General features: G+C 51.2%; 1 protein-coding gene across 2 annotated transcripts in view; it reads left to right on the forward strand.

Annotated features, from left to right (window-relative positions):
* ankrd45 (ankyrin repeat domain 45) overlaps positions 1–24,783 on the forward strand; it is a 36,554-nt gene that overhangs the window by 7,486 nt on the left and 4,285 nt on the right. For both annotated transcript variants that reach the window (XM_070887438.1, XM_070887437.1), the window contains exons 2-7: positions 11,031–11,173; positions 11,421–11,682; positions 16,969–17,288; positions 19,543–19,710; positions 22,406–22,500; positions 22,624–22,762. In XM_070887438.1, coding sequence (XP_070743539.1) covers positions 16,979–17,288; positions 19,543–19,710; positions 22,406–22,500; positions 22,624–22,762 — 712 coding nt within the window. In that variant the 5' untranslated portion in view covers positions 11,031–11,173; positions 11,421–11,682; positions 16,969–16,978. The remainder of the gene's footprint in view (positions 1–11,030; positions 11,174–11,420; positions 11,683–16,968; positions 17,289–19,542; positions 19,711–22,405; positions 22,501–22,623; positions 22,763–24,783) is intronic.

A 24,783-nucleotide genomic window follows, 5' to 3' on the forward strand; every position in this document is an offset into this window, starting at 1 on the left:
CGCGGCCATGGTTTTAGCGGCGGCGCGGACGGAAGCGACGAGCAACACCGGCTCAGACCATCTTTCCAGGGCCAGACGGGCTTGGTCGTGGCGACCCCGGCACTGGACCAAAAAGTCCCGGAATAAGGAGGGTCTCAGCGGCGGACGCGAGCAGATCCACCGCATCACTGGCGATGGACTCTAGATCTTCTCCCGCGTCCCCCACCGAGTCCCCGTCCTCCCCCGGGAGGTCGCCGCCAGCAGCCGGCCCGTCGACCGCACGAGGTACGGCAAACGGCCCGGCCGCTCCATCCGGCCCTGGCTCTGCCCCGATCCCACCCCCAGGATCGTCGGCAGAGGAGTCCCCACTGGGCTCTTTTAAAAGTGGTGCTGGTTCGGGAAGCGACAGCGGAAGGGGTTCCTCCTCCGCCCCAGGAGCCGGGGAACACAGAGAGACCTGGTTTAGGAAATTCTCCAGGTCCACCAAGTCCCTCAGCTCCAGAGTAGGGGGCGAGGGTTGTTGTTCTTCCCCCTCCCCGCCGCCACCCCCCGGCCCAGCGTGTGGATGTTCTGTGGAATTAATCATATTTTCAGTTTCTGCCGAGTCGAGCAAATCACGGGGGAACTTGGGTATTGGCTGGGCGGGCTCAGGTTCGGCCTTTTTAGCCCCGCCCGCCTCAGTCCCCGGGACGCTCGACCCGGCGGCTACGCATTCTTCCGCTGGCCTCACGCCCCCCACGACAGGCAGATCTTTCACGCCATCCCCGGGAGGCAGCGGCTGGGCAGCCTCGACTGCCTCACCCTCCCCGGGGACAGATTCCTCGTGCCTACGGCGCAGTTTGGGGGCGCCGGTGGGGGACGCGGGGGACGCAGCGGGCACCGACTCCTCCGCGGAGGGAAGTTGTTCCCCCTCCGCCTCATTGGAGCGGCGCCTGGGGGTGCGCGGAGGCAGGGAGACCCCCATGTCTGCCGAGGCCTCCCGTTCCACTCCCCCCTTTTTCTTGTCTTGCCCGCGCCCGAACCCCTCTGCGGTATTAGTCAAGGCCTCGGGCATGGGCTCAGGGCACCCCGCGCTCGCCGGTGACGGGGTTGGGCCGAGCGCGGTAAACAAATCGTCTGGCGCACCGAGGGGACCCGCCTTGAGTTGTTTCGCTTTTCCCCGTGCCTTCTTTCTGGTCGGACACTCTCCCTCCCCCCCGCCGGAGGCCGTGAATTCAAAGGCCTCTGACGATGCCCGTGCACCTAAGGCTTCCGGTACGCGGTCGCGACTAGGGAGAGGGATGGCGGCGGCGCCAGCCTTGGCCGCCTTCGGTGGTTTGGCGGCCTTGGAGGCGGGGCAGTTCTTGCGGACATGCTCCACCTCCCTACACGCATGGCACCGCACGCCGTCCGACGTCCAAAAGACGCGGTAGGCAGTCCTCTCGTGCGCCACATCAAAGTGGCCCTCCGTCGTCTCCTCCCGCCCAAGCCGGACAAAAAACTGGCGGTGGAAGGAGAACACGTGGCGCAGGCGGCTCTCCCTAAGGCCGAGCGGTATTGGGTTGATCCCCGACCTTACCTCCCCCAGTTGTTGTATGTGAGGGAGGAGGAGCTCAGCGGGAACAAAGGGCGGGACGTTCGACAGAACGACCCTCTGCGTGGTGGCCTCGAGAGGGTCGACCGGCAGGAACGTTCCGCTCACCGTGAGCCCCTTCTCGATGGCCAGGGACACCGCCCGCTCCGACCCCAGGAAGAACACCGCCTTCCCAGACATCTTGGAGGCCGTGACAATGGCCGAGGGGCCGACTACCCCAGCCATCGCCCGCACGCACTCCTCGATGCTCATTGTGGGGTGAGTGTAGCTCTTGACCCCGTGCTTTTTCGTTATTAATCTGAAAGGTGGCAGGGCAGCAGGAGGCACAGGAGGCACCGTGGTTGCGGATGCCACCTGCGCATACGTCCTTGCCGGCCCTGCCACCGACGTGGATGGGGTCGCCATCGCGGGGTCCCTTTAAGAACTACACCCACCCCAAAGTCACAGGCCTTACTAGTCTTTAATGGCCTCGTTCAAAAGACTGAGCAGAGGAGCTCTTAACGAGGCACACCTCTCCCCTAGTTGACAATTGGGGAGGGGCCTTGCTCTCTCTGCTCAGTTGTCTTAATTGTTTTTGTAATTTAAGAAAAAAGGGGCTCTCAGAGAGAGAGGGGAGAAACGGAGAGTAACAGAGAAAGAGGGAGGGGGGGTGGGAAGGGGGGAAACTGCGAGGGCAGGTCTCCCCTCGCAGCTGTGGGTAGGTGCAATCCCCAGATGGCAAACAAAATAGTCTTTGGGGTGGTCTTCGGGTGAGGGGAGAAGATGTCTTCACCTGGTGCAGCTGGAGCCACACAGGCACACACTCCCAACGATCTTTAATAGGGTGATAAATAGTTTTCAGCCAGGTAGCTCCAGCTATCCCAGGCTAGGCAGTGGGGGAGGGGTGCTTCAGTGGTGTGTGGGGCCTAGCTGTAAGCAAGACCCCCACACACACTTCCACACACACACACACCCCCCGCGATGTTCCGGCCCTCGAAAGGTCTTCTTTCCTCCCCCCACCGATACAACAATGTCTTTCGGGGAATGTTGCCGAATCTCCCTCCCTCCACACAGGTTGTTGCTGTTTTCCCCCTCTCTCCAATTCTCTGTAGTAGTAATAAATGTTAAATTTTTCAGCTCTCCTCCTCTCCCTCCGGATGTTGGGTTGTCGTAAGCCAGCCCTTTCCTCCTCTTCCTGGGCTGGTCTCAGGGCTCTCAAGGCCTTCCAAACAGGAGCAAAAGCAGCAGCTCCTTCTCTCACTGCTCACAGCTCCAACTCATTAGGCCACGCCTCCAAAGCTCTACCATTGGCCCTTGTGCATGAAACTCTTTTGAGTTTACCTGAAAATAAACATAAACATTAAAACCATGCCACCCGCCTGGGTGACACAGCAGACATTTTCAAGGCCCCTTTTTTTTTTTCTTTTTTTTGGGGTTTTTTTTGGGGCGCTAAAATCTAATTTTTCCAGTGCCCCCTATAAAAGGGGAGGGGGACACTAAAAGCACCGGCAATGAAAACAAATTAAACTTTAAAACGTAAAATCAAATTAAAATTTGGTTGCTGGGCGTGATGGTGCACTCCAGTCCCTCCGGTGCCCACCTCTCGCGGAAGGCCGCGAGTGTACCGGTGGACACCGCGTGCTCCATCTCCAAGGACACCCTGGACCGGATGTAAGAGCGGAAGAGAGGCAGGCAGTCAGGTTGAACGACCCCCTCGACCGCCCGCTGCCTGGACCGGCTGATGGCACCCTTGGCCGTGCCCAGGAGCAGTCCTACGAGGAGGCCTTCGGACCTACCCGCTCCCCTCCGCACAGGGTGCCCAAAGATCAGGAGAGTGGGACTGAAGTGCAGCCAGAATTTCAGGAGCAGCCCCTTCAAATAATGGAACAGGGGCTGCAACCTCGTGCACTCAATAAAAACATGGAACACGGACTCCTCCAGACCGCAGAAATTGCAGGCGGCCTGGGAGTCCGTGAACCGGCTTAAAAATTTGTTGCACGGCACTGCTCCGTGCACCACCCTCCAGGCCAAGTCCCCGATGAATAGTGGGAGGACCCCTGCGTAGAGTGCCCTCCATCGGGGACCCCCGCCTCCTCCGGACGGTAAGATGGTACGCCATGGCGTGTCCGGACGGCAGGCGAGGATGGCAAAGTTGAGAGTGTGCAGGAGCAGCCCGTACAAGAAACCCCTCCGCGCGGAACTGAAAGGCACGGAGGGGATTTCCCCGAGGCGGCTCAAGTTGTGAGGCGCCGGCCCCCGAGGGAGGTTCCGGGGTTTGGCGCCGATGAGGAATTCCGTCCGGACGGGGGTCAGTTCGGACGGGATCTCCCCACGTGCTTGAGCCTCCTCGATGCACCTAACGGAGTCAGGGCCCAGAGCTGTTTTTAGCGACTCGATGGCATCGGCCGCGTGGCGGACGTTGGCAGAATTTAGGCGCCGCGCCAGCGTGTCTTGCGCCATCCAGCCCGCTCCTCCGCCATCAAGCAGGTCCCTGACCCTGGTCACCTCACCAGCCACAGCCCTCTCTTCCGACCGCCACATAAAACCTCGGTCGTGGAGGTACGGATTCCCGAGCAGCGGCTCCTGCAGGACAGCCGCCACTCCAGCCGGCGGAGAGCTGCGCTTGGTGGAGACTTTGTTCCAGACCCTGATGAGGTCCCTGTAAAAGACAGGCAGCTCCCGGAGGGCGGTCCTGACACCCCCCATGTTCACAAACAGGAGCTGCGTGTCGTAGTTGAGGTCGTGCTGCTGGCGGAAGAAATACGTCGCCAGAGCGCACCACCTAGGAGGGGGCTCGACGTAAAGGTATCTCTGCAGGGTCTGAAGACGGAAAGTCGCGAGCTGGGCGCTGATGCACACCAACGACTGACCGCCCTCCTCAAGCGGGAGACTCAAGACCGCAGCAGAGACCCAGTGCTTCCTGTTGTTCCAGAAGAAGTCCACCAGCTTCTTCTGTATCTTGGCGACAAACGCAGGGGGAGGGGTCAAAGTGACCAGCCGGTACCACAACATTGCGGCCACCAGCTGGTTTATGACTAGCGCTCGACCCCTGTAGGACAGCACTCGGAGCAGTCCTGTCCAGCGCCCTAGGCGAGCGGCGACCTTGGCCTCCAGCTCCTGCCAGTTCGCCGGCCAGGCTCCCTCGTCGGGGTTAAGGTAGACTCCCAGATAGAGGAGATGGGTCGTGCTCCAGGCAAAAGGCCTGAGCTCCTCCGGCAGGGAGTCCACCCGCCACTGACCCACCAGGAGTCCGGAACATTTCTCCCAGTTGATCCTGGCGGAGGACGCGGCCGAGTAAATCTCCTGGCACTCACGCATCCTCCGCAGGTCAGCAGGATCCTCTACCGCGAGGAGCACGTCATCGGCGTAAGCCGAGAGGACGACCTCCACGCCCGGCCCTTGCAGAGCCAGTCCCGTCAACCTCGTCCGCAAGAGGCGCAGGAAAGGCTCCACGTAAACGGCGTATAACTGGCTGGACATGGGGCATCCCTGGCGCACCCCTCTCCTAAAGCGAAGGGGCGCCGTCAAGGACCCGTTAACCTTAATCAGACATTCCGCGGCGGCGTACAAAAGTCGGATCCGGGCGACGAAATGCGTCCCGAACCCGAAAGCGCGCAAAGTTCCGAGCAGATAGTCGTGATCCACCCTGTCGAACGCCTTCTCTTGGTCGAGGGATAGGAAGGCGACCGACAGACCAGCCTCCTGGGAACAATGGATGAGGTCCTGGACCAGATGGATGTTATCGTGGATTGTCCGGCCCGGGACCGTGTAGGACTGGTCGGGGTGGATCATGTGGTCCAGCACGGCACCAAGGCAAGCAGACATCGCCCTGGCGAAGATTTTGTAGTCCGTGCTGAGGAGGGAGACCGGGCGCCAGTTCTTAAGGAGGCGGAGATCGCCCTTCTTAGGCAGCAGGACGATGACTGCCCTGCGCCAAGAGAGGGGCATCTCCCCGGTCGCCAGACTTTCCCCCAGGACCCGCGCGTAGTCGCCCCCCAGGACGTCCCAGAACGCCCTGTGGAACTCCACGGTCAGCCCGTCCAGCCCCGGGGATTTTTCCCTCGAGAGCCGGTCGAGGGCACCGGTCAGCTCCGCCAGGCTTAGCGGAGCTTCCAGATTTTCGGCGCCCTCCGGGCTGACCTTCGGCAGGTCCTCCCACAAAACTCTACGCGCTTCCTCGCTGGACGGATCCGGAGAGAACAGAGCCCCGTAATATTCACGGGCCCTGTTGTTGACGCCCTCCGGATCCGAGACGAGAGAGCCGTCGTCGGCCAGCAGCGTCAAGAGCTGCTTACGGACACTCTGTCTTTTTTCCAGCGAGTAGAAGAAGGGGAAGCCGCGGTCCAGATCCCGCAGGAACCGGATCCGCGACCTCACGAACGCGCCTCGGGACCCGACGAGCTGCAGGTCCTTCAGCGCGGCCTTCTTCGCTTCGTACACCGTCCGCAGGGCCGGGTCCTGGACGACTTGACCGAGACGGGCTTCCAGGTCGAGCACCTCTTTTTCTAGGCGCCCCACTCTGGCCGCCCGCCTCTTGGTCGACCCCCTCGCGTACTCTTGACAGAAGACGTGGACGTGAGCCTTGCCCACGTCCCACCATAGCCTCAAGGAGGGGAAGCCCCCCTGCTTCCTTCTCCAGTCGGACCAGAATCGACGGAACGAGTCCTGGAACCGCACGTCCTCCAGCAGCCGGTTGTTAAAGTGCCAGTACGCGGACCCCGTCCTCGCGCGGAGCGAAGCGAGCTCCGCCCACACCAGGTGGTGGTCTGAACACGGCACCGGCCGCATGGAGGCCGCCGGGACGCAGGAAACGTACGCCCGAGACACGTAAAGGCGGTCGACTCTAGACCATCCAACTCCAGGCCTCACCCAAGTAAAGGCGCTGGAGTCGGGGTGGAGATTTCGCCAGACGTCCACCAAGTCGAAGGACCCGACCAGGTCCCTCAACTTCTCCATCGCCGTCATGCACTGCGGGGCACCGGAGCGGTCCCTCGCCTCGAGGGTGCAGTTAAAATCCCCCCCGAGGACAATGCAGTCGCCGACGTCGACGGAGCCAAGAAGAGCGGACACCTCTTCAAAGAAGCGCATTTGCTGCGGGCCGGGCTGAGGGGCGTACACGTTCACGAGATGGAGCGGCACGTTCCCCCAGGCGAACCGTTACGTGCAGCAAGCGGCCTGGCACGGGCTCCTCGACCCCCAAGATCTCCGGCTGAAAATGCGGGCCCAGCAAGATGGCCACCCCACTAGAAATGGCGGTGAGGTGGCTCATGCGGACCTCTCCTTGCCATTCCAGGAGCCACGTGGCTTCGTCTCCCGGAACGGTGTGGGTTTCTTGCAGGAAGCACACCGCATATTTCCCCTCCCGCAGGAGCGAAAAATTGTCAAATCTACGGCGTGCCCCTCTGCCGCCGTTGATGTTGAGGCTGGCTATGGTTATCTTCATGGCAAAAGCATAGTGCAACCTCTACCTAACCTATTGTGGGGGAGGAGTGGAGTCGTTTGTTGACCTCCACTCCTTCAGCAGCCCAGTGAGGAACTTTTTGAGCCGGCGCAGCTCAAGGCCCTGAGCCTTTGATAAGGGCCCGCCCGCGGCCATGGTTTTAGCGGCGGCGCGGACGGATGCGACGAGCAGCCCCGACTCGGACCATCTTTCCAGGGCCAGACGGGCTTGGTCGCGGCGACCCCAGCACTGGACCAAAAAGTCCCGGAGTTCCTCTATGGGAATGAGGAGGGTCTCAGTGGCGGCCGCGAGCAGATCCACCGCCTCACTGGCGATGGACTCGAGATCTTCACCCGCGTCCTCCACCGAGTCCCCGTCCCCCTCCGGGAGGTCGCCGCTAGCAGCCGGCCCGTCGACCGCACGAGGTACGGCAAACGGCCCGGCCGCTCCATCTGGCCCTGGCTCTGCCCCGATCCCACCCCCAGGATCGTCGGCAGAGGAGACCCCACTGGGCTCTTTTAAAATTGGTGCTGGGTCGGGAAGCGACAGCGGAAGGGGTTCCCCCTCTGCCCCAGGAACCGGGGAACAGGGAGAGACCTGGTCAAAGTAATGTTCCAGGTCCTCCAATTCCCCCAGATCCACAGTAGGGGGCGAGGGTTGTTGTTCTTCTCCCTCCCCGCCGCCACCCCCCAGCCCAGCGTGTACGGATTCAATAAAATTGGCATTTTCAGAGTCGAGCAGATCCCGGGGGAAGTTGGGTATTGGCTGGGCGGGCTCAGGTTCGGCCTTTTCGGCCCCGCCCGCCTCAGTCCCCGGGACGCTCGACCCGGCGGCTACGCATTCTTCCGCTGGCCCCACGCCCCCCACGACAGGCAGATCTTCCACGCCATCCCCAGGAGGCAGCGGCTGGGCAGCCTCGACTGCCTCACCCTCCCCGGGGACAGACTCCTCGCGCCTGCAGCGCAATTTGGGGGCGCTGGTGGGGGACGCGGGACACGCGGCGGGCACCGCCTCCTCCGCGGAGGGATGTTGTTCCCCCTCCGCCTCATTGGGGCGGTGCCTCTTTTTGTTCCTGGGGGTGCGCGAAGGCAGGGAGACCTCCATGTCTGCCGAGGCCTCCCGCTCCGCCCCCCCCTTTTCCTTTTCTTGCCCGCGCCCGGGCCCCTCTGTGGTATTGGTCAAGGGCTCAGGCACGGGCTGAGGGCACCCGCGCTCGCCGGTGACGGGGTTGGGCTGAGCGCGGTGGTCAAATTTTCTGGCGCACTGAGGGGATCCGCCTCTGGATGTTTTGCCTTCTTCCGCGCCTTCTTTCCAGTCGGACGCTCTCCCTCCCCCCCTGCCAGAGGCCGTGAAAGCATCGGCCCCCGGTGATGCCCGCGCACCTATGGCTCCCGGCACGCGGACGCAACTAGGGGGAGGGGTGGCGGCGGCGTCAGCCTTGGCCGCCTTCGGTGGTTTGGCGGCCTTGGAGGCGGGGCAGTTCTTGCGAACGTGCCCCACCTCCCTGCAGGCATGGCACCGCACGCCGTCTGACGTCCAAAAGACGCGGTAGGCAGTCCCCTCGTGCACCACATTAAAATAACCTTCCGTCGTCTCCTCCCGCGCCAGCCGGACAAAGAGCTGGCGGCGGAAGGAGAACACGTGGCGCAGGCTGTTCTCCCGGAGGCCGAGCGGTATGGGGTTGATCCCCGACCTTACCTCCCCCAGTTGGTGTAGGTGAGGGAGGAGGAGCTCAGCGGGAACAAAGGGCGGGACGTTCGATATGATGACCCTCTGCTCGGTGGCCTCGAGAGGGTCCACCGGCAGGAACGTCCCGCCCACCGTGAGTCCCTTTTCGAGGGCCAGGGACACTGCCCGCTCCGACCCCAGGAAGAACACGGCCTTCCCAGACATCTTGGAGGCTGCGACAATGGCCGAGGGGCCGACTACCCCAGCCATCGCCCGCACGCACTCCTCAATGCTCATTGTGGGGTGAGTGTAGCTCTTGACCCCGTGTTTTTTGGTTATTAGTTTGAATGGTGGCAGGGCAGCAGGTGGCGCAGGAGGCACCGTGGATGTGGATGCCGCCTGCGCATAAGTCCTAGCTGGCCCTGCCACCGGCGTGGATGGGGTCGCCATCACGGGGTCCCTTTAAGGGCTACACCCACCCCAAAGTCACAGGCCTTAATGGTCTTTAAATGGCCTCGTTTAATAGACTGAGCAGAGGAGCCCTTAACGAGGCACACCTCTCCCCTAGTTGGCAATTGGGGAGGGGCCTTGCTCCCTCTGCTCAGTTGTCTCAATTGTTTTTTTTTTTAATTAATTTGGGAGGAAAAGGGCTCTCAGAGAGAGAGGGGAGAAACAGAGAATAACAGAGAAAGAGAGAGGGGGGTGGGAAGGGGGGGGACCTGCGAGGGCAGGTCTCCCCTCGCAGCTGTGGGTGGGTGCACTCCCCAGATGGCAAAAACACACAAGCACAGTCTTTGGGTTGGTCTTCAGGTGGGGGGAGAAGATGTCTTCACCTGGGGCAGCTAGAGCCACCAGGCATACACTCCCAACGATGTTCAATGGGTGATTAAAGAATCTTCAGCCTGGTAGCTCCAGCTATCCCAGGCTAGGCAATTGGGGGGGGGGGGTTCAGTTGTGTGTGGGGCCTAGTTGTAAGCAAGGCCCCCACACACACTTTCCACACACACACACACCCCCCGCGATGTTCCGGCCCTCTGTGGTCTTCTTTCCTCCCCCCACCGATACAACAAAGTCTTTTAGGGAAATGCACCCACACCCACCTGTAGAATGGTAGAGTCTCCCTCCTTCCACGTTGGATGTTGTTGTTGGTCTCTCCCCCTCTCTCCAACTCCTTGCAGAAATGTTAAAAAGTTGGAAAGTTTTCTGCTTCCTCCTCTCCCTCTGGGTGAAAGTTGGTGGTGAAGCCCCTTCCTTCCTTCTCTTCCTGGGCTGTTCTCAGGGCTCTCCAGGCAGGAGCTAAGGTTGATAGCTGCTCCTCTCACTGCTCACAGCTCCTACTGAGCAGGACACGCCTCCACTGCTCCACAATTGGTCCTTGTGCATGAATCCCAAAAGGTTATTTTGCAGGTGCAGCAGGTAATCAGGAAGGCGAATGGAATGTTGGCCTTCATTGCGAGAGGGATGGAGTACAAAAGCAGGGAAGTCCTACTGCAACTGTATAGGGTCTTGGTAAGGCCGCACCTGGAGTACTGCGTGCAGTTTTGGTCACCTTACTTAAGGAAGGATATACTAGCTTTGGAAGGGGTACAGAGACGATTCACTAGACTGATTCCGGAAATGAGGGGGTTACCTTATGATGATAGATTGAGTAGACTGGGTCTTTCCTCTCAGGAGTTCAGAAGGATGAGGGGTGATCTTATAGAAACATTTAAAATCATGAAAGGGATAGACAAGATAGAGGCAGAGAGGTTGTTTCCACTGGTAGGGGAGACTAGAACTAGGGGGCACAGCCTCAAAATATGGGGGAGCCAATTTAAAACCGAGTTAAGAAGGAATTTCTTCTCCCAGAGAGTTGTGAATCTGTGGAATTCTCTGCCCAAGGAAGCAGTTGAGGCTAGCTCATTGAATGTATTCAAGTCACAGATAGATAGATTTTTAACCAATAAGGGAATTAAGGGTTACGGGGAGAGGGCGGGTAAGTGGAGCTGAGTCCACGGCCAGATCAGCCATGATCTTATTGAATGGCGGAGCAGGCTCGAGGGGCTAGATGGCCTACTCCTGTTCCTAATTCTTATGTTTTTATGTTCTTATGTTCTTATGTTCACCCTCCGGATGCTCTTCCTCCACTTTGGGCAGTCTTTGGCTAGGGATTCCCAGGTGCCAATGAGGATGTTGCACTTTATCAAGGAAGCTTTGAGGGTGTCCTTGAAAAGTTTCCTCTGCCCACCTGGGGATCGCTTGCCGTGTAGGAGTTCCGAGTAGAGTGCTTGCCTTGTGTCGGGCATGCAGACAATATGGCCCGCTCAATGGAGCTGGTTGAGTGTGGTCAGTGCTTCGATGCTGATGTTGGCCTGATTGAGAACACTGACGTTGGTGCTTCTGTCCTCCCAGGGGATCTGCAGGATCTTGCAGAGACATCATTGGTGGTATTTGTCTCGCGTTTCCTGCATTACAACACTGACTACACTTTAAAAGTACTTCATTGGCTGTAAAGCGCTTTGGGACATCAAGATCTCGAAAGGCGCTATATAAAGGCAAGTCTTCCTTTTTTTTCTAAAAATATATATATTTAAAGCGTATTCATTCCCACGGGTAGCTCCCCAAACCTGTGGCACTGGTCGCAATATAAAAAATATTTTCACACCAATTTAATATATTGGTACAATCATTGCAACTTGGCACGAGTCTTGACTGTTCCTTGTTCCTCGTTCATTCCCCCTCCCCGCGATGTTGAACACCTGTTTTATTTCCTTGATAACCAACACGTTTTTTTCCCACTAGGATCGAAATTACCGGGCGGAACCATTAACGAGATCAAAAGCTCTTCCTTTCTTCAGTGGGTTGGTGCCGGATCTTAATTAGGGCTACACCTGTTTCGGGATCGTCATCCGCGTTGCACAGAGGGGCCGGTTGCCTTGGAGACGGCTGAGGCTGATCCCTGCCGCCTGGTATTTTGAAGGACAAGAGATCGAGACACAGGCACCAACAGGGAGACATTCGGGGCCGTGATCTGCGCAGAACGCAATACCGAGACAGAGTAAAAGTTAAGGAAACATTCATGTGAAAGAAAAAAGAAAAGACTTGCATTTATATAGCGCCTTCCACGACCTCAGGACCTCCCCTCCCCATACCTCCTCTCTCCCCTCCCCATACCTCCTCTCTCCCCTCCCAAAGGGCTTTACAGCCAATAAACAAATAAACTAAAATTAAAGTGCGGGACAAATAAAGGGTTTACGTTTGCTTTAATTTGGTACGACGGATAGTGGAAACATCACTTGGTTATGGATTATTGATCATTGAGAGAATGAGGTTGGGAGAAATGTCTTTATATTTAAAATTATTTCATGGATCTGGACATTGCTGGCAAGGCTAGCATTTATTGCCAATCCCTTACTGTCTTTGAGAAGGTGGTGGTGGGCCCTATTCTTGTACCGCTGCAGTCCATAATGTAAAGATACTCCCATAGGGCTGTCAGGGAGGGAGTTCCAAGATTATGACCCAGGGTCAAAGGAATGGCGATATATTTCCAAGTCAGGATGGTGTGTAATTTGGAGGGAAACTTGCAAGTGATGGTGTTCCCATACACCTGCTGCCCTTGTAAAAATCTTGGCTAGTTTCTGCAGTGCATCTTATAGATGGTACACACTGCTGCCATAGTGCGCCAGTGGTGGAGGGAGTGAATGTTTCAAGTGGTGGATGGGGTGCCAATCAAGCGGGCTGTTTTGTCCTGGATGGTGTCAAGATTCTTGAGTGTTGTTGGAGATGCACTCATCCAAGCAAGTGGAAAGTATACCATCGCACTCCTAACTTGTAGCTTGTAGATGTTTTTAAATGGTGGAATACATAAGAACATAAGAAATAGGAGCAGCTCCGCCATTTAATACGATCATGGCTGATCTGATCATGGACTCAGCTCCACTTCCCTGCCCGCTCCCCAACACCCTTTATTCCCTTATCATACAAAAATCTGTCAATCTCCGCCTTAAATTTATTCAATGACTCAGCCTCCACAGCTCTCTGGGGCAGAGAATTCCATAGATTTACAACCCTCTGAGAGAAGAAATTCCTCCTCATCTCAGTTTTGAATGGGCGGCCCCTTATTCTGAGACTATGTCCCCTAGTTTTCGTTTCCACTATGAGTGGAAATATCCTCTCTGCATCCACCTTGTCGAGCCCCCTCATTATCTTATATATTTCGATAAGATCATCTCTCATTCTTCTGAACTCCAATGTCTATAGGCCCAACCTACTCAACCTATCTTCATAAGCCCTCATCTCTGGAATCAACCCAGTGAACCTTCTCTGAACAGCTTCCAATGCAAGTATATCCTTCTTTAAATATGGAGACCAAAACTGTACGCAGTACTCGAGGTGTGGTCTCACCAATACCCTACACAGTTGTAGCAGGACTTCTCTGCTTTTATACTCTATCCCCCTTGCAATAAAGACCATTTCATTTGCCTTCCTGATTACTTGCTGTACCTGCATACTAACTTTTTATATTTCATGCACAAGGACCCTCAGGTCCCTCTGTACTGCAACACTTTGCAATTTTTCTCCATTTAAATTGTAATTTGCTTTACTATTTTTTCTGCCAAAGTGCATAACCTCACATTTTCCCACATTATACTCCAGCTGCCAAATTTTTTCTCACTCACTTAGCCTGTCTATATCCCTTTGCAGATTTTTTGTGTCGCCTCACAATTTGCTTTCCCATCCATTTTTGTATCATCAGCAAACTTGGTTACATTATACTCGGTCCCTTCATCCAAGTCATTAATATAGATTGTGAATAGTTGGGGACCCAGAACGGGTCCCTGAGGCACCCCATTAGTCACTGTTTGCCAACCGGAAAATGACCCATTTATCCTGACTCTCTGCTTTATGTTAGTTAGCCAATCCTCTATCCACGTTAATATATTACCCCCAACCCCGTGAACTTTTATCTTGTGCAGTAACTTTTTATGTGGCACCTTATCGAATGCCTTCTGGAAATCCAAATACACCACACCCACTGGTTCACCCTTATCCACTCTGCTCGTTACATCCTCAAAGAACTCCAGCAAATTTGTCAAACATGATTTCCCTTTCATAACGCCATGCTGACTCTGCTTGATTGAATTATGCCTTTCCAAATGATCCACTATTGCTTCATTAATAATGGACTCCAGCATCTTCCCAACGACAGATTCTTTGCCACAGCGAGTTGTTGAGTCAGAGCACATTGCATCTTTTGTAAAAGCACTTGCATTTATATAGTGCCTTTCATGACCTCTGGAGGTCCCAATGCGCTTCGCAACAAATGAATGTAGTCACTGTTTTTATGTAGGAAACACAGAATCCAATTTCTGCAAAGCTAACTCCTATAAACAGCATTGTGATAATCTGTTTTAATTGAGGTATAAATATTGGCCACAGCATCAGGGAGAACTCACTGCTCTTCTTCAAAATAATGCCATGGGATCTTTTGCGTCCACCTGAAAGGGCAGACGGGGGCCGTGGTTTAGCGTCTCATCTGAAAGATGGCACCTCTGACAGTGCAGCACTCCTTCAGTCCTGCACTGGAGTGTGTTCCTAGATTTTTGTGCCCAAGTCTTTGGAGCGGGACTTGAACCCACAATCTTGTGACTCGAGGCGATGGTGCTGCCACTGAACCACGGCTGACACCAGAATAAATATCTGAAGCCGATGAAGAGAGCTGGCTCTGGTGAGAGAGCCACGCAGTGGGATTAGTTTTACATTTCTCTAGCAAAGAGGTGGGACAATGGGCTGAATGGTTTTGGTGATGTAAATGTTGATGGTTCATTCTATGATTAATAAATACTTAATGCGTTAATGCGTGTTTTTTTTAATCCGTTCCTGGGATGTGGGCGTAGCTGGCAAGGCCAGCATTTATTGCCCATCCCTAATTGCCCTTGAGATCGTGGTGGTGAGCCGCCTTCTTGAACCGCTGCAGTCTGTGTGTTGTTTTCAAGATATTAAGGGGAACAGATAGGGTAGATAGAAACTATTTCCATTGGATGGGGATTCCAGGATTAGGAAGTATCGTCTAAAAATTCGAGTCAGACCTTTCAGAAGTGAAATTAGGAAACATTTTTATACACAAAGGGTGGTAGAAGTTTGGAACTCCCTTCTGCAAATGGCAATTGATGCTAGATCAATTGTTAATTTTAAATCTGAGATTGATAGCTTTTTGTTACCCAAAGGTATTAAGGGATATGGGCTAAAGGCGGGTTTAAGGAGTTAGGTTGCAGATCAGCCATGATCTCATTGAATGGCGGAACAGGCTCGAGGGGCTGAATGGCCTACTCCCATTCCTCTGTACTCCCACAGTGCTGTTAGAGAGGTAGTTACAGGATTTGACCCAGCGACGATGAAGGAAAGGCGATATATTTCCAAGTCAGGATAGTGTGTAACTTGGAGGGGAACTTGTAGGTGATAGTGTTCCCAGGCGCCTGTTGCCCTTGTCCTTCTAGGTGGTAGAGGTCGGGTCTGGGAGGTGCTGCCAAAGAACCCTTGGTGAGTTGCTGCAGTGCATCTTGTAGATTGTACACACTCACCCACAGTGCACCAGTGATGGAGGGAGTGAATATTTAAGGTGGTGGATGGAATGCCAATGAAGCAGGCTGCTTTGCTCTGGATGGTTTTGAGCTTCTTGAGCGTTGTTGGAGCTGCACTCATCCAGGCAAGTGGAGAGTATTCCATCACACTCCTGACATGTGCCTTGTAGATGGTGGAACGGCTTTGGGGAGTCAGGAGGTGAGACACTCCGCAGAATAACCAGCCTCTGACCTGCTCTTGTTGTCACAGTATTTATGTGGCTGGTCCAGTTAAGTTTCTAGTCAATGGTGACCCCCAGGATATTGGTGGTGGGGGATTTGGCGATGGTAATGCCGTTGAATGTCAAGGGACAGTAGTTAGACTCCCTTTTGTTTCAGATAGTCATTGCCTAGCATCTGTCTGATGTGAATGTTACTTGCCACTTATCAGCCGAAGCCTGAATGTTGCTGCATGTGGGCATGGACGGCTTCATTATCTGGGGAGTTGCAAATGGAACTGAATACTATGCAATCATCAGCAAACATCCCCATTTCTGACATGATGGAGGGAAGGTCACTAATGAAGCAGCTGAAGATGGTTGGGCCTAGGACACTGCTCTGAGGAATTCCTGCAGCAATGTCCTGGGGCTGAGGTGATTAACCTCCAACAACCACAACCATCTTCCTTTGTGCTGGGTATGAGTCCAGCCATTGGAAAGTTTTCCCCCAATTCTCATTGGCTTCAATTTTACTAGGGCTTCTTGATGCTACACTCGGTTAAATGCTGCCTTGATGTCACTCTCGCCTCACCTCTGGAATTCAGCTCTTTCGTCCATTTTTGGACTGAGGCTGTAATGAAGTTTGGAGCCGAGTGGTCCTGGCAGTACCCAAACTGAGCATCGGTGAGTAGGTTATTGGTAAGTAAGTGCTGCTTGATAGCATTGTCGACGACACCTTCTATCGCTTTGCTGATGATTGAGAGTAGACTGATGGAGCGGTAAGTGGCCGGATTGAATTTGGCCTGCTTTTTGTGGACAGGACATACCTGGGCAGTTTTTCACATTTGTCGCGTAGATCCCAGTACTAGAACAGCTTGGCTAGAGGCGCAGCTAGTTCTGGAGCGCAAGTCTTTCGCACAATAGCCGGGATGTTGTCGGGGCCCATAGCATTTGCTGTATCCAATGCGTTCAGCCATTTCTTGATGTCATGTGGAGTGAATCGAATTGGCTGAAGATTGGCTTCTGTGAAGTGGGGACGTCAGGAGGAGGCCGATATGGATCATCCACTCGGCACTTCTGGCTTGTCTTTTGATCTAGCATGCTGGGCTCTACCATCATTGAGGATGGGAATACTCATGGAGCCTCCTCCTTCCCATTAGTTGTTTGATTGTCTGCTTCCATTCATGACTGGATGTGGCAGGACTGCAGAGCTTTGATCTGATCCGTTGATTGTGGGATCGCTCAGCTCTGTCTATAGCATGCTTCTTTCACTGTTGAACATGCATGTAGTCCTGTGTTGCAGCTTCCCCAGGTTGGCACCTCATTTTTAGGTACACCTGGTGCTGCTCCTGGCATGCTCTTCTACACTCCTCATTGAACCAGGGTTGGTCCCCTGGCTTGATGGTAATGGTAGAATGAAGGATATGCCGGGCCAAGAGGTTACAGATTGTGGTGTAATACAATTCAATTTCTGCTGATGGCCCACAGCGCCTCATGGATGCCCAGTTTTGAGATGCTAGATCTGTTCTGAGTCTATCCCATTTAGCATTATTACTATTCTTGCATTTTTAGGCAAAAACACATGGATCCGGACAGTGAAAACAATGCTGAAAAAGGTACAGACCCCAACAATGATGATACATCAGAAAATGAAGATCTTCAGCTCGGATTTAGGAACAGCTTTCTTACCAGTGTGCTCGCAGGAAATGCCGAGAACATACGCAAGTGTTTTGAAGAAGAAGGTGTATACTATGAGCTACCAAGTAGATTGCTAAATATACATGATGAATTCGGCAGAAATGCTCTCTTTGCAGCCTCCATGCTGGGTCATTGTGAAGCTATCAATGAGTTGGTGACACAAGGAGCAGATGTGAATGAGCAAACCAACAGAGGTACTTGTCTGCATTGTTCATTGGTAGTTGGTGTGAGCTTTCCGTTTGCAGCAATCTCCTTTTTCTCTGGTTTAATTAGGTTGCCCAACATGTTTTGTAATGAGAATTTTTACACAATGGATACATACAGTTCCTGTATAAAGAAAATAACATAAAGTGAGAATATAGAGGAAACATACAGACTTTTCAGAAAAAATATGGGCAGACCCAGAAGGCAGAATTTAAAATGTGATCCGTGGATTTTTCAGCCTATCCTGTATAAAGGCTCTATCTAGGATAAAGAAAAAAAGACTTGCATTTAAATAGCACCTTTCATGACCACTGGACATCTCAAAGCGCTTTACAGCCAATAACATACTTTTGGAGTGTACCTACTGTTGTAATGTGGGAAATGCGGCGGCCAACTTGCACACAGCAAGCTCCCACACACAGCAGTGTGATAATGACCAGATAATCTGATTTTTTTTTTGTTATGTTGATTGAGGGATAAATATTGGCCAGGACACCAGGGATAACTCCACAACTCTTCTTCGAAATAGTGCCATGGGATCTTTTACGTCCACCTGAGAGAGCAGACAGGGCCTCGGTTTAACGTCTCATTCGAAAGACGGCACCTCCGACAGTGCAGTGGGCTCCCTCAGCACTGCACTGGAGTGTCAGCCTAGATTTATGTGCTCAAGTTCCTAGAGTGTGCTACCCACTGAGCCACAGCTGACACTTAAGACAGTAAAGACAATAAAGACGCAATGAGATCATCATCATCATCATCAGTCCCTCGAAATCGAGGAAGACTTCCTTCCACTCTAAAAGTGAGTTCTCAGGTGACTGTACAGTCCAATATGGGAATTGCAGTCTCTGTCACAGGTGGAACAGACAGTGGTTGAAGGAAGGGGTGGATGGGGAGTCTGGTTTGCCGCACGCTCCTTCTGCTGTCTGCGCTTGATTTCTGCATGCTCTTGGCGACGAGACTCGAGTTGCTCAACGCCGTCCCAGTTAGGACGGTCTTGGGCCAGGGATTCCCAGGTGGGGATGTTGCACTTTATCAAGGAGGCTTTGATAGTGTCCTTGAAAAGTTTCCTCTGCCCACTTGGGGCTTGCTTGCCATGTAGGAGTTCCGAGTAGAGCGCTTGCTTTGGGAGTCTCGTGTCGGGCATGCGGAGGATGTGGCCCGCCCAACAGAGCTAGTCGAGTGCGGTCAATGCTTTGATGCTGGGGATGTTGGCCTGAGTGTCTTCTCCCTGTGGCTGAAGAGTTCCTCCCAGAGTCACAATGCGGATTCCATCCACTAAGGGGTACAATGGACATGATCTTCACCACGCGACAGCTACAGGAGAAATGCAAGGAACAGCACCATAAGAACATAAGAATTAGGAACAGGAGTAGGCCATCTAGCCCCTCAAGCCTGCTCCACCATTCAATAAGATCATGGCTGATCTGGCCGTGGACTCAGCTCCACTTACCCGCCCTCTCCCCGTAACCTTTAATTCCCTTACTGGTTAAAAATCTATCTATCTGTGACTTGAATACATTCAATGAGCTAGCCTCAACTGCTTCCTTGGGCAGAGAATTCCACAGATTCACAACCCTCTGGGAGAAGAAATTCCTTCTTAACTCGGTTTTAAATTGGCTCCCCCGTATTTTGAGGCTGTGCCCCCTAGTTCTAGCCTCCCCTACCAGTGGAAACAACCTCTCTGCCTCTATCTTGTCTATCCCTTTCATGATTTTAAATGTTTCTATAAGATCACCCCTCATCCTTCTGAACTCCAACGAGTAAAGACCCAGTCTACTCAATCTATCATCATACGGTAACCCCCTCATCTCCGGAATCAGCCTAGTGAATCGTCTCTGTACCCCCTCCAAAGCCAGTATATCCTTCCTTAAGTAAGGTGACCAAAACTGCACGCAGTACTCCAGGTGCGGCCTTACCAATACCCGATACAGTTGCATCAGGACCTCCCTGCTTTTGTACTCCATCTCTCTCGCAATGAAGGCCAACAACCCTTGTACATGGCTTTCTTTGACCTCACAAAGGCCTTTGACATTGTCAACCGTGAGAGGTTATGGAGTGTCCTCCTTGATTTCGGCTGCCCCCAAAAGTTTGTCACTATCCTCCGCCTGCTCCACAATGACATAAAATCATCATATGCTATTAACCTGTGACGCCTACTATTTTTCTTAATTACCTAGTCATCCGCCTCTCTTATAGTGCCCTTACTTTTGCAGTAACAAATAATGTTTTGTTTCCGGTTCACAGGGTACACCCCGTTACACTGTGCCGCTGCCTGGGGGAAGCTGGAGAGCCTAAAAACTTTGGTGGGCCTCGGAGCTAACATTCAAAACATCAACCTCAGAGCTGAAAAGGCACGAGATATAGCTAATCGATATTCCAAGACTGAATGCACAGAGTTTCTAGATTGGGCAGGTGAGAAATAGCACACTGTTCTATCACCTGAGATTAATGATCCTTAGATATTTATGTCAGCAATGGTTTTGTACAGTGCAGAGAGTGCTATCAAAGCAAAAATATATTTATTACAATTGGGCTGATTTCACTTGATAATATGCCAGTGGTATATCGCCTCAAAATTATTCTTTTCTAAATGTTTCTGGCGTCAATGTAATGATATTGCCAGCCCACAGACAATACTAGATTAAATAATTATTCTAATTAATTTTATCATTTATCGCACTTATAGTTCCACAGGCTAGCATAGTAACGACAGAATTATCTTACAAAAGTGCTTTGTCTTGCACTACAAACACATTTTTTCCCATTTGTATTATAAATGGATTATGCCACATGACAAATCTCTAGTATAATGCATCTCATTTATAAGAATATTTTCTTCCCCTAATGAGCTCAGTGTGTTTATCCAGCAAGTTACAAAGCCGTACAGACCAGAGAGATCCCAAGATCATTTGGGGTTGAGTCTGAAACTCTGATCGAGGAGAAAATCAGCTGCTTTCTAAGCCATGCTCACGATCCAGAAATCCCTGCTGCAGATGCATGTGCATAGATGTCTGGTGAAGCTGTGATGCTGTCCCACAGGCAAACATAGCATGCAGGGACAGCAAGTGATTAGGAAGGCAAATGGAATGTTGGCCTTTATTGCAAGGAGGATGGACTATAAAAGTAGGGAAGTCTTGCTACAACTGTACAAGGCACTGGTGAGAGCACACCTGGAGTACTGCGCATAGTTTTGGTCTCCTTATTTAAGGAGGGTTTATATGTGCATTGGAGGCAGTTCAGAGAAGGTTCAGGAGGTTGATTCCTGAGATGAAGGGGTTGTCTTATGAAGAAAGGTTGAGCAGGTTGGGCCAATACTCATTGGAGTTTAGAAGAATGAGAGGTGATCTTATTGAAACTTATAAGATTTTGAAGGGGCTTGACAAGATAGATGCAGAGAGGATGTTTCCCCTCCATGGGGGAATCTAGAACTAGGGGCCATAGTTTCAGAATAAGGGGTCACCTATTTAAAATGGAGATAAGGAGGAATTTCTTCTCTCAGAGGGTCGTGAATCTTTGGAATTCTCTACCCCAAAGAACTGTGGAGGCTGGGTCATTGAATGTATTTAAGGTGGAGATAGAGATATTTTTGAACGATAAGGGAGTCAAGGGTTATGGGGAGTGAGCAGAGAAGTAGAGTTGAGGCCAAGATCAGATCAGCCATGATCTTATTGAATGGCAGAGCAGGCTCGAGGGGCTGTATGGCCTACTCCTGCTCCTAATTCTTAAGTTCTTATGGTCCTAACACTCACTGTCAAGGGTCAAACATGAATAGTGGTCATTTGTGCTACCGCCTGGCACCTCTTGAACTCCACCCCAGTAAGGTCTTCAGTTAAAACAGGAAGGATCTAAGAAAATAAAAATATAAAAGGACATTTTCGAGTTGTGTTTTAAAGTAAGGAAATTCGGATGTCTGTACAACAATGGTTTATTATTTAAGAATTATGCATAGTTTGAACCTTCGGAGAGTTTCAGGCCATTTTATAAATACGTAGTAAACTGCACCAAGATCATACATTATTAAATTAAATCTGAGTTTGTGCATAAATCTTGGGAGTAACAAGTTTTTCTTATTTCTGTCTGGTTTCAAACCTTGTCTACCTCCTGTTTTTCTGAACTCAAATGTTGTGATGTCCCTATTTCATTGCCTGCTCCTGTTCTTAGTCAATCCTCGATACAAAGGCAACCTGAGAGGTTTTATCGAATTAAAATGAATGTTTTTTTTCTCCCTGTCTCACTTGTACTAATATCCTCTTCATAGCACACAACCTTGTCAGCTGAGATGATGGTTACAGGCTATCTCCTGGTGCTCGATACTGTCCTCTGGTTGGAGATCTGTGAGGGTGACCAATTTTACCATCGTGTTTCATTTTTCTCTGTCTTTCTTATTTGTCCCTTCTTGCTACCTTCACACCATAGTACACTTACTGCAATGATATAGGGCCCTGGTGAGACCGCACCCATAGTATTGTGTACAGTTTTGGTCTCCTTAGCCAAGGAAGGATGTACTTTCCATTGAGGGAGTGCATCGAAGGTTCACCAGACTGATTCCTGGGATGGGGGAATTTCCTATGAGGAGAGATTGAGTAGACTAGGTCTATATTCTCTAGACTTTAGAAGAATGGGAGGTGATCTCATTGAAACATACAAAATTCTTACAGGGCTTGATAGGGTGGATGCAGGGAGCATGTTTTCCCCTGGCTGAGGAGTCTAGAACCAGGGGTCACAGTCTCAGAATAAGGGGTCGGTCATTTAGGACTGAGATGACGAGAAACTTTTTCACTCAGAGGGTTGTGAATCTTTGTAATTCTCTACCCCAGAGGACTGTGGAGGTTCAGTGTTTGAGTATATTCAAGAGAGAGATCGATATCAGGCTCGAGAGGCCGAATGGCCTACTTCTTCTCCTAATTCTTATGTACACTTGGGGATGGGAACTCAGCTTGGGATATAATACGCATGAACCTGTACCCTGCTACTTTGTTATGCCACTCTGTTCCCGACATAAATGGTCACATCCCCAACGACACCCCAACACTGTTCCAGTTGTTTAGGTTAAAGAGAGTATCATAAGTATAATAATACATTTTTATTTTTCACTTTTTAAACGCAGAGGGCAAACTGATTTTGGAGTTGTATATTAATAACATGTACGAAACTATTGCTGATCTTGAAAAGACAAAGGGCAAGCTGACCAAGCAAAACAAGGTAAGCTCTGTTAATCTTGGGTTGAAAGGGGAGCACTGCTCTCTCTCTCTCTTCATTTCTTTGTTGTGTAGTGAGTGAATGTGCATTGGGTTTTTGGTTTCAAGCGTCTTTATCATCTTGTAGACTGCCTTCGTAAATGCCTGCCGTGCAAAATCCGAATGGCTAAATTCGGCACAGAGTGGTTCCATACAGGAATTCGAGGAGCAAAAGAAACAGCTGGAGTTGACTCTGGAACCAATCATTATAAAACTAACAACACAGTGTAAGTACAAACACAAATCCACCATGAAATCCTTGAAGTCTGTATTTTTCTCTATTTAGCCGGTTCACTGCTCCTACACAGGTGGCAAAGTTTAATGGGATGGGAGCAGAAATAAGCATTACAGATTTGAAGGGAATGACTTTGCTAGGTTTCCTTAATTTGCAGTGGTGCCAAAGCGCCAAACCAGGTTAGCAATGTAAAACATCCTGTGCCCGATGGTGTGGTGGCACAGCGACTGCTGCATCAATGCATTGCACCAGCCTTGTCATTACCCGGCGGGGGAAAATGCAGTTCAGTCGTGCAACTGTTTGTTTTTGTGTTCCATTGCGTTCATTAATATCAGCTGCTCTACCCCACTGCTACCCCTTTGTAATTTCTTCGGTTTAAAATTCTTAACTAGAGATGAAAGCTGGAGGAGCTTTTAAATTTCATTCCAAATATTCACAGGGTCACAAAAGAGATTTAGGTAAGTAAGGCCATTCAGGCCATTCAATCTCATCCTTCTACCAAACCTATCTTACCATTTATTAAACAGCTTTTTCTTCAATGAGTTCTAATGTCCTGGACTCAACCACACTTCCTGGCCCCCTGTTTCACCTTTTGTGTAAATAAATATTTTTTGCCATCTGTCCTAAATGAATGTAACTCAGCATCAGGAGTCGTCCCACAATGGGGGACTTGTCACACTTTGGATTAACTTCTCCCAGCAACTACCTCTGTTTCTTTCATTTTAAGCCAATAAAAATTCCACATCCATACCTTATCCTTCGTTTGTAAAGGAATCTTTAATATGGTAATTTATCAAAGGCACTTTGGAAGTTTAAGTGTGCTGTGTCATCTTGCTGCTCCTGTCAATTATGATTTCACCTTTCAAACAAGTCTGCGATTGGTCAGGCAAGTGCAACCCCTGCTGAAGCTTTAGTAGTTATTTTCAAATCATATTCTTCCATTTTGGTGATAAATATCTTAAAGTAAGAAATATATTGAAAATGTTGCCAGAATGTTTAATGGGAACTTCTGGCAAAGGCAGGTAATAACAGCCATGAAAAATTCCCAGAAAAAAAGGAATAGGATTGAAGGTCATAGAAATAACTTGCATCTATATGACGCTTTTCATGTCTGCAAGATGTCCCAAAACACTTTTGAAGTGTAGTCAGTGTTGCAATACTGTTTATAGAGAGTATGCAGGATGGTTTCTTGGAACAATACATTGTGGAACCAACCAGGGAGCAAACTATTTTAGATCCGGTTGTCATGTATTCAGCCAGCATTGTAACCCATGTATAATCTGACCTAAGTTGTACACTGTGAGAACAATGCCCACTAGGTGGGAGACACTCCTAACCTGGACCTTCAGATATAAAAGGGGAAGCTCCACCCACTTCCTGCACTTGAGTGCTAAGTAATAAAGGACAGGTCACAGACTGACCTTCTCTCAAGCATGAGCCTCGTGTGCATTTATACTGTGTAGGAAGGACGTATCACCGGTAATGTGCAACGAGTCTAGATTAATGAATGATCTTGTAGTTCATGAAGGATCCTCTTGGAACGAATGGTCATAACATGGTAGAATTTCAAATTCAGTTTGAGGGTGAGAAAGCTAGGTCTCAAACTAGTGTCCTGAACTTAAATAAAAGGTAATTACAAAGGTATGAAGGCAGAGTTGGTTAAATTGGACTGGGAAAATAGATTAATGGGCAAGACTGTAGAAACGCAGAGGTTAACATTTAAGGAGATATTTCATAACTCTCAGCAAAGATTTATTCTAGTGCGAAATAAAGATTCTAAGAGAAGGATGAACCATCCCTGGCTAACTAAGGAAGTAAATGCTGGTATCAAATTGAAAACAAAGGCATACAATGTTCCGAAGGACAGTGGAAGGCCAGAGGATTGGGAAATTTTTAGAAACCAGCAAAGGACGTGAGCCGCGAGTCCCGTGCGACGTTTGCGGGGAGTCGGAGGGCCTTGGAGTGAAGTGAGAGAGACTGGGGGAAGAGAGAGGCTGAGGGGGAGAGAGAGAG

This window comes from Pristiophorus japonicus, chromosome 8 (assembly GCF_044704955.1).
Source record: "Pristiophorus japonicus isolate sPriJap1 chromosome 8, sPriJap1.hap1, whole genome shotgun sequence".
NCBI classification, from domain to species: domain Eukaryota; kingdom Metazoa; phylum Chordata; class Chondrichthyes; family Pristiophoridae; genus Pristiophorus; species Pristiophorus japonicus.